General features: G+C 40.7%; 1 protein-coding gene across 5 annotated transcripts in view; it reads left to right on the forward strand.

Moving 5' to 3' along the window:
* LOC119546769 (acetylcholine receptor subunit alpha-type acr-16) overlaps positions 1-15,192 on the forward strand; it is a 107,372-nt gene that overhangs the window by 14,732 nt on the left and 77,448 nt on the right. For all 5 annotated transcript variants that reach the window (XM_037853320.1, XM_037853318.1, XM_037853319.1 and 2 more), the window contains exon 3: positions 2,737-3,685. In XM_037853320.1, the coding sequence (XP_037709248.1) occupies positions 3,619-3,685 (67 nt within the window). In that variant the 5' untranslated portion in view covers positions 2,737-3,618. The remainder of the gene's footprint in view (positions 1-2,736; positions 3,686-15,192) is intronic.

Consider the following 15,192-nt stretch of genomic DNA (forward strand, 5'->3'; position numbering starts at 1 on the left):
GGAATATATCTGGGAGGAGGTCAAACGATGTGGTTGGGGTGAGGACTCTTACTCTTTCAATTTCAAGGCTCATTGTGTACGACGGCTGCCTCTCATCATTGGCGAAGCATTAAATTGACTTTGAAACTTTTTACCTGCCTGCTTTTGTGCCAAAAGCCCGCACCAAAAACGGCAAATTGGAGCGAACTAAACTTGAAATTAATTAACCACGACAAGGGCGAGGGGTCCTGAGCACCCCACCATTAAGCCATTTTACCCTGTTCTTTTCCTTTCCCCACTCGTGGGATACTAACGCGCACGCACACGAACATTACTCATAAAACCTCTAATTACACAAACAGCTGACGCAGCCATAGACAAGGATATATAGAACGTGGGGGGTGGCCAAGGGGAACACTTCCTTTTTCGTAGGAGGGTGTAAGGTCTAAGGAAGTGGCCAAAGGGAACATTTCCTTTTCGAAGGGGAGGGGCTGGGGTCTAAGGATATGCCCCTCCTTCTCATACCCACCGCTCGGGAATCAAATAAGTTGAATATTTTAATTTTCCATCATAATTAATGCCCTTTCAACCTTCCAACCCCGGACTTAGTTTATCCCAGATGATGCGGTTGCTAAACCTTCCCTTCCTGCCCTCACGCACACTTCTCCACCCCCACATCCGCTCTCTTTCTCCCTCTGTGACCATCGAGCACGTGTAAATTATTGTGGCTTTCTACGGCACTGATGCCCGGCGCCTGAAAGCATGCTGCGATGTTTGCACCCAGCAGTTGAGTGGCAAAATGGTAGTTTTGGGTTCGTGATTTGCAATGTAACAGGTGCACCTAGGTGGATGAAATATTTTCCCAATGCATACATTATTTGGCTATAGAATTATATTTCCTCTCTCAATTCAATGTTTTTTAACCTTTGCGCAAACTTTCCTTGATGAAAGTTTTAAAAAGAAAACTTTACAGCACTTGAAACCTTAATTGCTCAAAAGGCATTCGAATTTGTAATGTTTTATAATTGGTTGCTATAGGAAACAACATTAAAAAGAAATTTTAAATCATTAAAAAGATGGCCAGGATTAATATGATACTTAATATTATGTAAATTGAATAAAGAAACATTCACATAGAAAATTTTGACCTTCTCATCTGAGTTGAAAATGTTCTTAGAAATATAACGACATTTTTAAGTTGAAAATGATTTTTTTTTTACTCGAATAAAGTTGAGTTGGCGGTATTAATGTACATTGTATATCTCAACAAATAAACTATTAGTTTAGTCCGTAGTGTATAGTTAAAAGTGGTTAAATAAACTCAATTTAACTTTTCTCTTATTACATTTCGTTCTTATTTTGATACAATAATGTACTTACACGGTTTTTAAGAACGAATGTTTTCAATTCAAGAACAATGTTCTTGGATAGTTTTCTCTGTGTGGTTCAGTACGTAGTGTATAGTTAAAAGTGGTTAAGTAAACTCAATTTATCTTTTCTCTTCTCATCGTTTCGATCTAATATTGAGAACATTGATACCAAAGTGTACTTAAACGGTTTTTTAGAACAAATGTTCTCAGTTCAAGAACAAGGTTCTTCGATATTTCTCTCTGTTTACTTATAGTTTTGTAAACGTTTTACCTAATATTTTTTAATGCCTTTACTTTGTTTATACACCTTAAATATTTCTATTCTGCGTATTGATTACATATTTTTATAATCGTGTAAGGGGTATCCTTCGGTGCAGTATATCCACATGCTCTTTACTATTTATTTTTCGTTGTTCTGTGGCATAGCAGCTCATGCCACACGCAGCCTCGATGCCGCCGCCGCCGCATGTATTTCAATTACTGCATTTCTCGGCCCAATGCCCGGCCACGCCCATTACCCGCCCCGCCCTTCGATTCCCCGCCCACTACCCCCCCCCCCCCCCCCCCCCCCCCCCCATTCCGAAAGCCAGTAGCCACTGTTTTAATTTGCGCTTCGCCTGCTTTTGTTATTTTTCTGCTTCGGTTTTCCCTTCTTGTTTTTGTTCGACTCGCGTTTTTACGCAAATTCATTGTTTTAATTTACTCAAGTTTGTTGACCGAAAACAAAAACTAATCAATGGCTGGGCCCTCGCAATGGGTGGTTCAATGGTTTTGGCGGGGTCATCGAAGGCCTCCGAGGTGACAGAGCAGCTGCAGCTCTGTTCCACCCTGAAATCGGGTTAAAAACCCCAAATAGCCCCTCTGACAGTATATATTTTTTAATCAAACATTAACTCAGCTAAACTCTTTGTGGCCATTTTTTTGGTGTTCATTCCGTTTTTCAGGTATTTGTCTTTGTGGTCCTTTGCTTTTGCGGTAAGCAGTTTGATATCAAAGGACTAAACTGAGCCAGGACTTGTATAGGGGGAAACCTCAAAAGCGGAGAAGATTACGGCAAATCGCGTTAAATGAGAAACGGGGTATCATCATCTATTGAAAGGGGACTAAGTACTTGGCTCAAGGGGATAAACGTGGGAGCATTTGAGAAAGGAGAATAACTAAACACGGTAGATGTTGAAGGCTCCGAAGTGGAAGTGGGCTAACTTAAGTTTGTTCTTTGAAGTTGACAATGTTTTAATGGGTTTAGATTGTAGAAAAAAAGTACAAGTTAAAATTTAGTTCATCATTAAAGAAATGGTTCACTTTATTCACGATAAAAACAATAAGTCTTTTAAAAGTTTTCCTTAGAGCCCCTTCTAAAATGAAAAACATTTATTTTCTCCCACAGCTAACATCTAACAACTGAACGATACAACGATACTAAACTGTATTAACAAAGATAAGGATCAGCACTACCAAAAAATCAACCAGAACAACAACAACTGCTACCTAAGGTTTCTCCAACTCTAAAAACAATTAACTCAAAAAGAAAATATAAAAAAACCATATAAGCAAACCAGAAAAAAGTGCAAATTATGTAAATTATAGCAAAGGCAAAACGCAAAGGGAAAACCGAAAGGCAAACGAAAGAGAATTAGTCAAATAGAAGAGACGGAAGCAGAAATCCAGAAAAAATATCTGTGACCAGGCGAAACCGGAAATTAAATCTGCAACGCGGAACCAAAGTGGAAGAGGAAGAGCTGGGCAGAGCCACGGAACCACAACCGCAGGAAAATCCGAAACGAGCAGAAGGAAAACGCGTGCCAAATATTTGCTCCAAAATACGAGAATAAAATAATAATCTTAAAGAGCGGCTCCAAAGAGCGTTGAATTGAGAGATACCAGTTTGCTGTCGAGATAAGTATAGTAGTTAGTTCAGGCATCCCATGAAGGCTACGTTGCACTGGGAACACTAAGATCTTGGTGGCTGGACTTCGGGACCTCAGACCTTACATTTCCATTTCCATTGTTGAGCTCTGACCCACACGGCGCATTGTCTCGGTCTTTTGTGCTAATCACCGCTAGTTGGGAGCTCCGGGAGCAGGAGCCCTGGCCAACTATTTAGCCAAGGTGACGAGGCAAGGATTGCCAGGCACTTTACAGCTCGACCAGACCAACACCCATACCAACACCCATTCCCACTGTGAAAGGAGGCGGCGGAGCAGGAGCAGGAGCAGGGGCGGGGCAGCCATTCAACCCAAGAGCCACGCGATACAAACCAGCCAAGGACATGGACTCCCCGCTGCCAGCGTCGCTGTCGCTGTTTGTCCTGTTGATCTTTCTGGCGATAATTAAAGGTGAGTGCTCCACGACAACTATTCACCCCCTGCTATTCACCCCATTTCCAAGCTCGGCTCCTTTTGAATCCAGGTACCGCTTTTGTTTGTCTTCCAGCGACGTTTACCTGGGCCAACAACTTTCCCTTTTTGGCCCAGGTTTGCTTAGGTGGTCGCTAATGAAATAATTGTAAATATTAAAGTATGCGGTAAAACTTGGTTTGAGATTTAGGGCAAAGTGGTCCTACGAAAGAGCAAGCCCTTGCAGCTTTTAAGAGCTCTACAAAGGGCTGCAGAAGACATTTTTCATTCCATTACCCAAACCTGTTTGAGATCAAGAAAAGGAAAGCATCAACAAATAAAACATTAATTTCATACTTTATTAACTTTAAAAGTATTATATGTTCAATATTGGAGTTGTGCTAGCTAATATAATTACTTAGGTAAAATAAAAGATATTTTCAAAAAACAAAGAGAATTGAAACTTGTTGGGGGAAATTAAAAATCAATGGCTTTAAGATAAGAAGTTTTGTTCATTTGGCATGTGCTTTTTCATGATTCAAAATATATTTTTTTTATTTAATCCCTTTCGCAACCAATTTAAGAGACCATGAACTTAGAGTTCATATTGTGAAAGGTCAAACATTATCTATGGACTTACAAAACTTATTACACCACTGATACTGTTGACTCTGCCAGTTGTTGAACGTCTCTCCTTACCACAGACTAACATTTGCGTTAACAAGTGCTCGAGATTTTTTCGTTTTTCGCTGAGAGTGGCGAAACTCGAACAAATCCCACTCATGTCGGCACTATCAATTTCAAATGCGAAATCTCCACTTCCACCGCGCATAAATCTTGCGGCAAGGTGACACCGTGTGGCCTTGCAAACTGAATAGCGCCCAACAGCCCAACCGCCCATCCAACCATCCGACACATTATTCAATTCCGCATCCGATTTTTCAATTTCCTTGCGAGCGTTTTCACGGCGCTTTAAGCAGGCCAAGAAATGCCGGCGGAATGTAAAAGTAAAAGCCAAGCCCTCCTACCATTCACAAATACGAGAACACTCAGCTACAGCCATGGCGGCTATATCTATTATATAGGATGGTACACTGTGTGTGTGGCGGTGCATGTACATGCGGGAAATTCCCAGGCAGCGGACCATAAATTCACATGGAGATCGCCCTGAGCCAAACTTGGCCATATTTTTAGTTTTCACTGCTCGCTGAGCTCCGCAATTGCCAGAAAAGCGGGAAAAAGTTCAGAAAAACAAAGACGCAGACGTGGCGGAGTGGGTTTTTTTTGGGGTGGGGGGTGGATGGTCGGTCGGTTGGTGCAGCTAAGGAGACAAATATTCAAGTAGAAAAAATAGAATTGTCATGCGGAGGAGCCCCCAGGAGGCCGCACTTCAAATCCACATTCTTTTCCCCGGAGTCTCTGGAGCACTCGCCGGAAAATACACACCAAAAGAGTGGAGAGCAGGGAAAACAAAGGCCCCTTTTCCTTTCCCAAACGTTATACACAATATCTGTCTTTTTTAAGTTGCATCGAGAGTTGAGAAGTTCTGTGTATTTTTTTCGTCGCTCCGGTCCGATGAAGTCTCATGTGCCCTCCTTTGACAAAAATAACAGCGTGCGGTGTGGGTCGTCGCATTTCAACTCAGTTCGCGTTGTTTGCTTCAAGTGTTTCCACTGCCATGGCGTCCTGAATGCCCGAAATTAAGTTCATATTCAGCTTTGAAAAAATGTACTAGCTCTCAAAGTAAAGAATAGAACGAGCTTATGTTGACTTTACAAATGCTATATGTAGATAACAAATATATACAAATCTCCTACTTTTTAATTTCCTTAAAAGGTGTTGTAAAATGTATAAAGCTATCATCAAATATATACACATCTCCCATTTTTTATTTCTTTAAAAGGTGTAGAATATATAAAGCTATAATTTTCAGTATGCTTTTGTAACACGAAGAATGACAAGAACGCACTTTTTAAATCTTATTATATTTTACAATGAAATGCTTATAATACCTTTCTTAAATTATTCACATCAATTTTATGAATGTTAAACAGTCAGCTAATTAATAGCCTATTGCAAGTGAAGACCACTGGCAAACATGCCACACAATAACACTATTTTAATTAGAGACACTTAACACTTGAGTAGCTTTTACTTTAGAGGCGATAACAATAATTTTCCAACCTTATGAGCTTATATTAAGCTTATGAAGTAGGCATGAAATAATAATTGAAATTAATATGTTAATGTAAAGACAACCCAACAGGTTCCACTTTGTCAAGAATTTAACGATAAATTTGAGCCTGATTGCTTCCTGATGCAGACCAGTGAAAATGATGGGAGTTCGAAACAGACCTCCTGCAATCCCTTTCATTTTCGGGATCCTTTTGAAAGACCATTGTCTTGATGCCGCTGAAAAGTTATTACTTAAGCATCGCTGAGGGAGTTGAGAGGGGAAAATCTTTGACTTTGTCCCGACCCGTTGCGCGGTGTCTGCTGTTTTTTATTTGGCCACCCACTTACTCATCAAGCTCATCCTCATGCCATCCACATTCCCAATTCGTTTGAGATGCCCCGACAGAGACTAATGAAGACGGCAGTTTTCAGCTCGTAGCTCGCTGGGGATGGGGTCCAGAGATTGTTCGGCCAAAGACAAATATTTTCAATAAGCTGATATCGGAGTGTGCACTGATTGGAAAATCAGCAGTTGGAAATTGCCGGGCCAAGAGGGAGACAGAGAGAAATACGCAATTTTTCAGCACTCGCAGCCTTATTGCTTTTGTTGCCTGCCAGTTGGCAAACGCATAAATTGTGCGGAAATTCGAAATTCGAGGCTGGGCTGCACCAACGACACCTTGGCACTGTCAACCGTTACCGGGTATATATGGCCGGTCATATATTTTATTTTAAGACATTTTACGCATTTTCGTGCATTCAAATGAAATAAATTTCTATTGGATTTGCGTGTGCAAAGCTTGGCTGGACACTTTCGGCCTTAATTTGCTTTGGCTGGTCTGGGAATCGGTTTTATTTTCCTCCTTCCAAATTTCGGATGTGACTGGGATTACTCGGCCGCATTGTATTTGTTAATATCCTTGTTAATATCCTGAGAACTGGCGCAGAAGTTCTGTCAATGACGAAACTTCTTCCATCTTCCATTGGCTTAAGCCAACTTTCAAACTTGCCACCGTCTGTTCCGCCAGGTAAAGCGGATAACTGAGACCCGGAACCAGACTCCATCTCCAGCTGCGACTGTGGCTCTAAATCTGAATCTGAGTCTGTAGCTGTATCTGTATCTGTATCTGACTGTGACTGTGACTTTGGCTTTGGTTAGGGCTTCCGGCCTCCGGTTGATCCCCGCTCACCGCACGCAGGACGAAACTTTCAAGGTTGCCGAGGTTCTGTATCTGAAACTGTATCTATTTATATGTATATATTCTATCTGTATCTGTGGATCAGGACAAAGGCGAACCAAGTTGCAGTGCAAGGAAAACAAGTTTCAGTTATGCGCTCTGCACTTCCGTGGCGCCATCGATGGACTAACCTTGCTCTGCTTATGACTTCCTTTTGTTGAATTGGAGATGGCCAAAGAGTTTCGAATATATTGGACTTTTCAGAAGCTGACTAGGGTCCGTGAAAATATTTATTAAAATTATTCAAGTCACAAAGTTATTTTAAAACATTATGTATTTCAGAATAAATATTTCATATAAGCACCACTTTCCACTCAAATTTTAAAAAATACCTTACATTACTGTTTAAACTTTTGTTAGGGATTTCATAACTTTGTAATTCATGTTTGTTGGGGCGATTTTTGAAAAGAAAAAGTCGTTTTCCCAATGTCATGTTAATGTTACAAACGATATATAGTGTGAGAGTCTTTTCCTTTGTATCGACCGATATCTTAACCAGAACATAGCCTCTAGTTAAGATGATAGAACCAAAAATGATTTAAGTAACTTATTTTTTTGAATCGATAAATTAACCCCTAAATACACCTAAGTTAAGGGATTTTATCACCAATCCTTATAACGTGCAGTGATTCCGTGACTCACGATCTCATCGCTTGGTGGGTGGGGTCTGGCACTAAACCGCGCCCGCCTTTGGGGCACCTGTAGGCATCGGGCTCGCCCAACTCCACATCCGGTTCCTCCTCATTGTCATCCTTGAATGAGTCAGCGGTGCCGCCACAAAAGTTTGCAAATAAGTATTTTTTATACTGCCAATCCGGGCATCCCTACCCCGCGGAATCGTAAAAAAATACGAGAGCAAGGAGGGAACTTAGTACTGCGCCTAAATAACCGTAAACAGCACTCGTGGGCCCCTGGAAAAAAAACCAAAAAAACGAGGGTAGATAATACAGAGCAGAGCAGAAACAAAACTTGATAAGCATAAATTTGCTGTAATTTAACGCATTCAATTACAAAAACAAAAAGGAAGGCGGCGCATGTAAGGAAAAGTCGGGGAAATAATGTTGGGAAAACAGGAAGATAAAATGGCGGAGGGATAGACGGGGCCCTGAGACTTGAGACTTTGTGCAAGCTGCGCGCGGCGACTTACTTAAAAATGTCATAAAAACGAAACAAGTAACAGGAGAGGACTAAAAAGAAAGGGGCCGGAAGGAAGACGGGATGAGAACAGACCTTGGCATACCTCACCTCCCATTTCCACTCGGGAATTTCCATCCACTTTACGACCTTGTATCGGCTTTCGACGACTTTCTGATTACGGGAAAATTCCTTACTTAATTTCAATCAGCAGTGTGGGCTCGAGTTCCCCACATCAGCTTTCAAATCCGCGGTGGAAAATAATGATCTAACTCAACTAATAGATTTTAATTTAGTTTTAATTGCCACACTTTTATTAGCATATCCATTATTTCGGGAATCTTTTTTATACAGTCGCATTTGAGCGGCCATAAATATTGTTATTGATTTTCAAATGAATGTCTGTGAATTAGGCATATATTTTGTAGTCTTTCAATTTATGGGTTCATTTTATTGAACAATATATTCTCATTCCGATTAAAAGCTTGAATAGTTTTTCAATTATGTTTGGCTTTTCCCGAATGTATATTCTTATTTAAGCTCGCGTAAATAAATTAAACAAGCGCTTAAAATTAATTAACTGATACGACAGCTCACAAATAGCTGCCTAACTAGTTGTTTGAGAATACAAAAAGGCGGCAGTAATGATGATGAGAATGATGCCTGAAATAGTTCTCCACCCGCGAAGGGGCAACTAAAGTATCTTTTGGTGTTTCTTCTCGCCGCCGAGGAGCGGTGGTGAAATTAAAATCGCTGGTGAGAGTTTTCTGCGGCTGTTTGCCAGGCACTTGAATGCCTCGCTGCTCCGATACTTTCCTGCACTAAAAGCGTTTAAAAATGGGGAAAAAAAGAGAAAGTCAGGGAGTTAGGTGGGGGCGCCGGCGTTCGCACGATGCCCCATAAAAGGTAAAAAATAATTGTGCCCATGGCGACTGCAAAGCGAATTACAAACAGGCCACCCGAAGGCTCGACGTTCGGGACCCCTCCGCCTATTTTTTCATGCCCCTTCGAACGGCGAAATGTATGCAAAGCAGTGGCGTACGCAGAGGTTTGTAAAATAGGGGTTCAATAATAATAAGTTTATTTGTAAAGCTGTCAGTTGATGCTTATCAATTTCGAACTCAGTAATACTCGGATTCAGATGATCTGTTACTTTCACACAACGAAAGCATCTACTAAGGAGAATATAAATCCTGAAGTGAAAAACAATTTTGAAGTTATTCTTTAAAAAAACCTGCAACCCTTGAGCGTATTGTAAAGGTTCCTGAAAAAGGGGGTTCAATAATAATAAGTTTATTTGTAAAGCTGTCTGTTGTTGCTTATAAATTTCGAATTTAATAATACTCGGATTCAGATGGTCTGTTACTTTCACAGAACGAAAGCATCTACTAAGGAGAATAAAAATCCTAATGTCAAAAACAATTTGTAAGCGGTTCTTAAAGGAAACCTGCAATCCTCGAACGTATTTTAAAATCGTAACACTGTGTACGCATAGGTTCATTAAAAAAGGGGGGCTTAAAAAAGATTTAGTTGCACTACAATGATTTTATTATTTGTCTTTCATTAGAGTCCTAGCATATCCATGAGCGGATGTTTAAGCCCCAAGTTGTCCCTCCTGCGTACGCCTCTGGTGTGGCAGGAGTGAAACGGCAGCCAAAATGAAAGTGAATGTGAATATGTATCGGAGTCAGGGGTCAGGACGCGGAACGTGGGGCCCAATTGACTGACTTGGCTGGGCGGGATTCTCTAGTTGCCAACCCGCCGGCAGGAGCGGCAGCACCAGTCTGTCGGGAAAACAGACAGAACAGAAAGAAAAACATGCAAATTTCGCTGGTTTGTGTGCGCAGGGGGTTCGGGGCTGGGGGATTTTGGCTGGCCCAGAGCGAATTTTACTTTGTTGTGCGTCGAGATATTTGCATAGCCTACGCTAGGGCGCCAGGATCCCAGAATCCCCAGAATCCCCAGTATCCCCAGTTTTCGGCTGCTGCTGTCTCCATGGTGACATTAGCGACGTGAGCGAGTCGAGGTTTTCATTGGGCTGGTGGGCTGATTTCTGTCAGGTGAGGTGGAGTCCTCCTCCGGGTCCAAAGTCCCGGTTAACAGTCCCTTTTCATCTGGACCCGTCCCTCTGTCCCTGACTCTCCCGATTCCCCTGACCTGGCATTGAGTTGAGTTATTCTGGAGCATAATGAATTCAAATCTGGAATCGAGATTCGCCTTTTCAAGGATATTCGGGGATGCGCATGTTTGTTCCCGTTTCTTTTTCCGCTCAATTCCTGGAAAATGCGAGAGCGGAAAACTCCTCCGAGAGAAAGACAGAGAGACAAAGAGAGAGAGAGGGAAAGCGATTGCGTGGGTGCCCGGCTCTTTCACTCAAAGTCCAAGTTTCATTCAATAGATTTATCTATATATCTATATATGCAAGTTCATATACCAATCATCGTTCACATATATAATATCCATATGTATCTCTGTCTTGGTTCGCAGACAGCATCAAGTGTGTATTTTCTTTTTCGACCCATAATTGACAGACAGTTGAATTTTTGATGCGACTCCTGTCTGCAGTAAAAAAGAGGAGTGATAGAGAGGCGCAGGAAGTGCGCCCAAAATCCATTTCCCATTTCCACTAACCCTGCTGTCAACAGATGCAAACTGGTGCCATAAAGTGCGTAACTGTGTTCGGGCACGGACAAACTATTGAGATCAACACGATGGCCTTTTAATTAGGAAAGATACAAGTACACTGTGGGAATACCAATTTGAAAGTTGTAGAGTCATTAAAGAAAATTTGTATAAAGCATAATGAGATATTTGACTATATCTGCATTGGTTCCGCCCAAGATATTGAATATATTCCAATAAATACAATGCAATACATTAACTTTAATTTTTTTATTGTTTGGTTTAATCTTTCGTTCTGCGTTATATGTTATCAACAAAGTGTATTTTTTATTGGGTCAAAAGCGTGAATCGTGTTCCGGTCTACGATTCCTTATCTCCAAAATTGAGCTTTGAACTTTTTAAAGCCCCTCAACGCTATCAGTCTCGTTTATAATAGAAAGAATATTCTTTTTGCATGTCTCGTTTTTATTTTGTATAAAAATTAAAGGTATTTTTTTGTCAAATCATGTGGCTATGACTTATATATATTATATATAAGTCAATACATTCAATGTAGTACATTAACTTTCATATTTGTATTGAGTTTATTTTGGTTTTCAATATATGTATATATATATAAGACTATTTTTAATTGGGTCAAACGCGTGAGTCGTGTGCTGTTCTAAGATTCCTTATCACAAAAATTGTGGTGTGAACTTTTGCAAGCCTCTCAACGCTATCAGTTCTGTTAATAATAGAAACAATCTTATTTTGCTGACCATTTTTATATTTTGTATAAAAAAAGTTTCTTGTCAAATCATGGTGGTTTGACATTTGATTGAGCATATGCTAGATTTTAGTTTTTGATTTTTTTTTAGTTCAGACTTCGGATTGACTAATCATCCCAAGATTCTCGTATTTGGACTTCGTATTTAGAACCCCTAAATTAACTATATCTGCAAAAAATGAAATATAAACATGGACAGATCCGGATTTCTGTTTATAAATTAATTTGGACAATAACAAATTACATTTGACATATCAAATTGGATCAAAAGTGTTAATGAAAATTCGAAAGGGTCAAAAAGAAAAAATATGCTTGGTCAAGACTTTTGGTATGTTACCTATATATTGCTTTATTTTATTTATATGGTTGCTTGAAAAAATTTGACGCTGATCTGGTAATTTAGCTCAATTTAGTAAAGATTTGCTCAAAAGTTTTTCTTGAAAATAAGGGACGTATTTTCTTTTATTCATAAAAATTATCGATTTCCTGGAACAAGCCCCATCTTTTTCGCGGTGCTTAAACTAAGAGGAAGGGGGGAGGGAGGAACATATATAGTACAAGAGTTAAAGGTCGAGATTCGAGGCACAATTGTCATGGCATCCCGCAAGCATGTCAAGGATGTCGACGCCATCTCACCGTTGCCCGTGTCCTCAGGTTGTTATTGCAGGTGCATCGCCACCAAAACCCCACCGCATTTCACCCTTCCGACCCACCCAAACTAAAAGCCAAATGGCGCTTGTCGCATCAGTCGCTCGTTAGTCAGGCGGGGATTGCCTGCAGCTTAGAGGAGCATCATCTAATCGACATTGACGTGGCAGGGACGCAGGAGCCCCTGCTGCCGACATCGTCCTGACTAAGTGCCGAACAATGAGCCTCCCGAAATGTGATGTTCCAACGCCTGCATTGTTGCCTCACCGTGTCGCCTACTTGGCATTCATGTGGAAGCCAGCAAGGATTCGGAATGGAACGGGCACTTCGAGCCCCTTACTCCCCGAAAATAATGATCGCCAAAGAAGTGAGGGAAGCCGGCACCAGCTGAGCAGGCATTTCTGAAATTACCTTCTGCATACTTCAGGAAAGCTGAAATGTGCCACATATAGTTGTATTACAAAATTGTCCGAATTCTTTGATATCTAGTCAAAACTTTAGTCTTGGCAATTAAATCAAATTCTATACAAGATAAATAACAGATTAAGATAGTTGAAGTAGTTCAATTAAGCAATCGCTCTAGTTATAAAGACTGATAAGTTTAGTATTTTATTATGCCGTAACATTTTCAATGTTTTGATATCTTAATATAATTTTTTAAAATTTATAACATTTTAATTGCCCATTTATCCTTACATTTATTTTATCACATTTCCTTCTCAAACTGTCTCACATCCAAACAAACGAGCTGTTCCTGACTTTGGACATCAGTCTTCCAGCCTTATATATATTTCGTATTTTCCTGCGCCCGCTGTCTGGATTTGCGGCTTGATTTATAGTTCTACCACAGAGATATGTGGGTCTCCGTAGCTTCTTCTTCTTCAACTGTGTACTTCTTCTTCTTGGCAATAGATAGCGACATTGTCCATTAGGAAAATAGACGTGGAAACAGTGCGCCCACACAATCCCGCTCACACCAACTCAACACGCGCTGCATGCATGTGTTGCTCTGCGGCGCACCTTGGCCCCTTAATGTATGCAATAAAGCTCAAGTGTAGACCGTCCTTAAGCCCACCACCCACTATCCTCTACTATCCTTCCCCCCTGGGCTGCTCTTCTCTTTGGTTTCGGTTTTGGACCAGCTAAGCTCGGGTTTTTCGCAACACAGCAACAAATATTGGGGAAGATCTATTGTGTAAAGTTTGTATTGTAATTGTGAAAAATAAGGTAACTTGGGGAATGCTTACTTAATGTATGTATTCAAGTTTAACATTGATACAATTTCTCCACGCTGCAAATCGAAACAGAAAATAAACCACTTTAAAGAACACAGTTTAATAAAGTAAATCCATTTTAATTGGTTCTTATAATATAGATATTTTTTCCGGTGTAGCTAACCTTCACTTTCACTCTCACACACACGCACATATGCATACGTGCGTGGCACATTGTTGCATTTCACGTACGTGGCATTGTTGCTTTCACCTTCTCCTCTCTCTTTCACTAAACAAAGCTGTTGCAATGTGCAAAATGCTGCTGTTGAAAAGTCCTTGTTGTAATTACATTTTGTTTTACTCGTGTTGAGGTTTTTTGTACTCTCACGGCGACCTTTTTATTCCACCCCTCTCTCTGTCTCTCTCTTTCTCTTTTGGTCTTTCTCCACTTTCTCTATTTCTCCTAGTTGTTTATGCAAGTGATACGTGAAGGGGAAAGGAGAGGAAGAGTACAGAAGCGGCTGCGAGTTTGGGGATCCATGAAATTCATGCGTGATTTTTATTGTCGTGTTGTGTGCACATAAAATCATGTTTATGCATGTCCCACTCGTGTTCTGTCTCGCTCTGACTGGGAATAGCAACAAGTTACAGTTACAAGCTATATGCTGCATGCTACATGCTACAATCCTCGGATGCCATGTCAATGCCACGCCCCGAATGTGTGGCGTCCTGTAAAATTGTGAACTTTATTGAATTTCTAGCATTTTATTGTGTGTAAAATTTATCGTTTCAATTATTTAACGAAAAAAGCTGAGGTCGGTAATTGGAAAAAGATGGGGAAAGGTAAGGAGGGAAGGGGCAGACAAATGGAGTTGACCCATTTGACAAATTTGCATACAGTCCAACCTTCGTAGATGAAACTTTCCATAACTCAAGCCAAACGTTTAAACGTTTAAAATATCGATCAAGATTTGTAAAGCCAAAGAAAATAAAATAATTTAAACATTACCTTTCTACCAAGACCTATTACTAGTACACCCAAAATCATATTATTATTATTATTAAAATTAATTAAAAATATTCCTGTATTAGGAATTGGTACACCAGGCATAAAAGTCCTCGAGCCCGCATTTATATACTACCTTGCTTAATATATTCAACGTATCAGTGTTCTACTGTACGTTACCAGGGCGACAAGACCTTGACTGAATGCTGGACAAGTAGTTGGAATCGGAGAGAACATTCCGCCCTTACTGCATTGACTTTGACATTTATCGTCGTCCCGGACCAGAAAAACCTCCAATGTCCAAGGGTGGATGGGGCTGTGGGTGTGGGTGTATGTATGGGACCGAGGATTTGGCCTAGAGTGGGCGGCTGGAGTGGGTGGCGAACTGTCTTTGTATGCGGGATAAGCGTTGGGCAGGTGAAGCGATATTGACAGATTGGAATTGATTGTAATCTACGATGAGATGAATGGGCCTGCGGAATCGAATGGAATTGAATCGAATCGAACCGAACCGAATCGCAATGCTTTAGGGGATTCGGCCAAGTGGAGGGACTTCAAAGGCTGTGAGCACAACAAAATGCCAGCCGGGGGTCTGCTAATTAACATTTAATTATAGTAGTTCAGACTCCCCAGCGGGTGAATGGCAAGCGAAAATGGGTCAAGGTCAAATTGGGTCAACTAAGAGCCTGCTCATTGGGTTGTTT

This window comes from Drosophila subpulchrella, chromosome 2L, assembly GCF_014743375.2.
Source record: "Drosophila subpulchrella strain 33 F10 #4 breed RU33 chromosome 2L, RU_Dsub_v1.1 Primary Assembly, whole genome shotgun sequence".
NCBI lineage: Eukaryota > Metazoa > Arthropoda > Insecta > Diptera > Drosophilidae > Drosophila > Drosophila subpulchrella.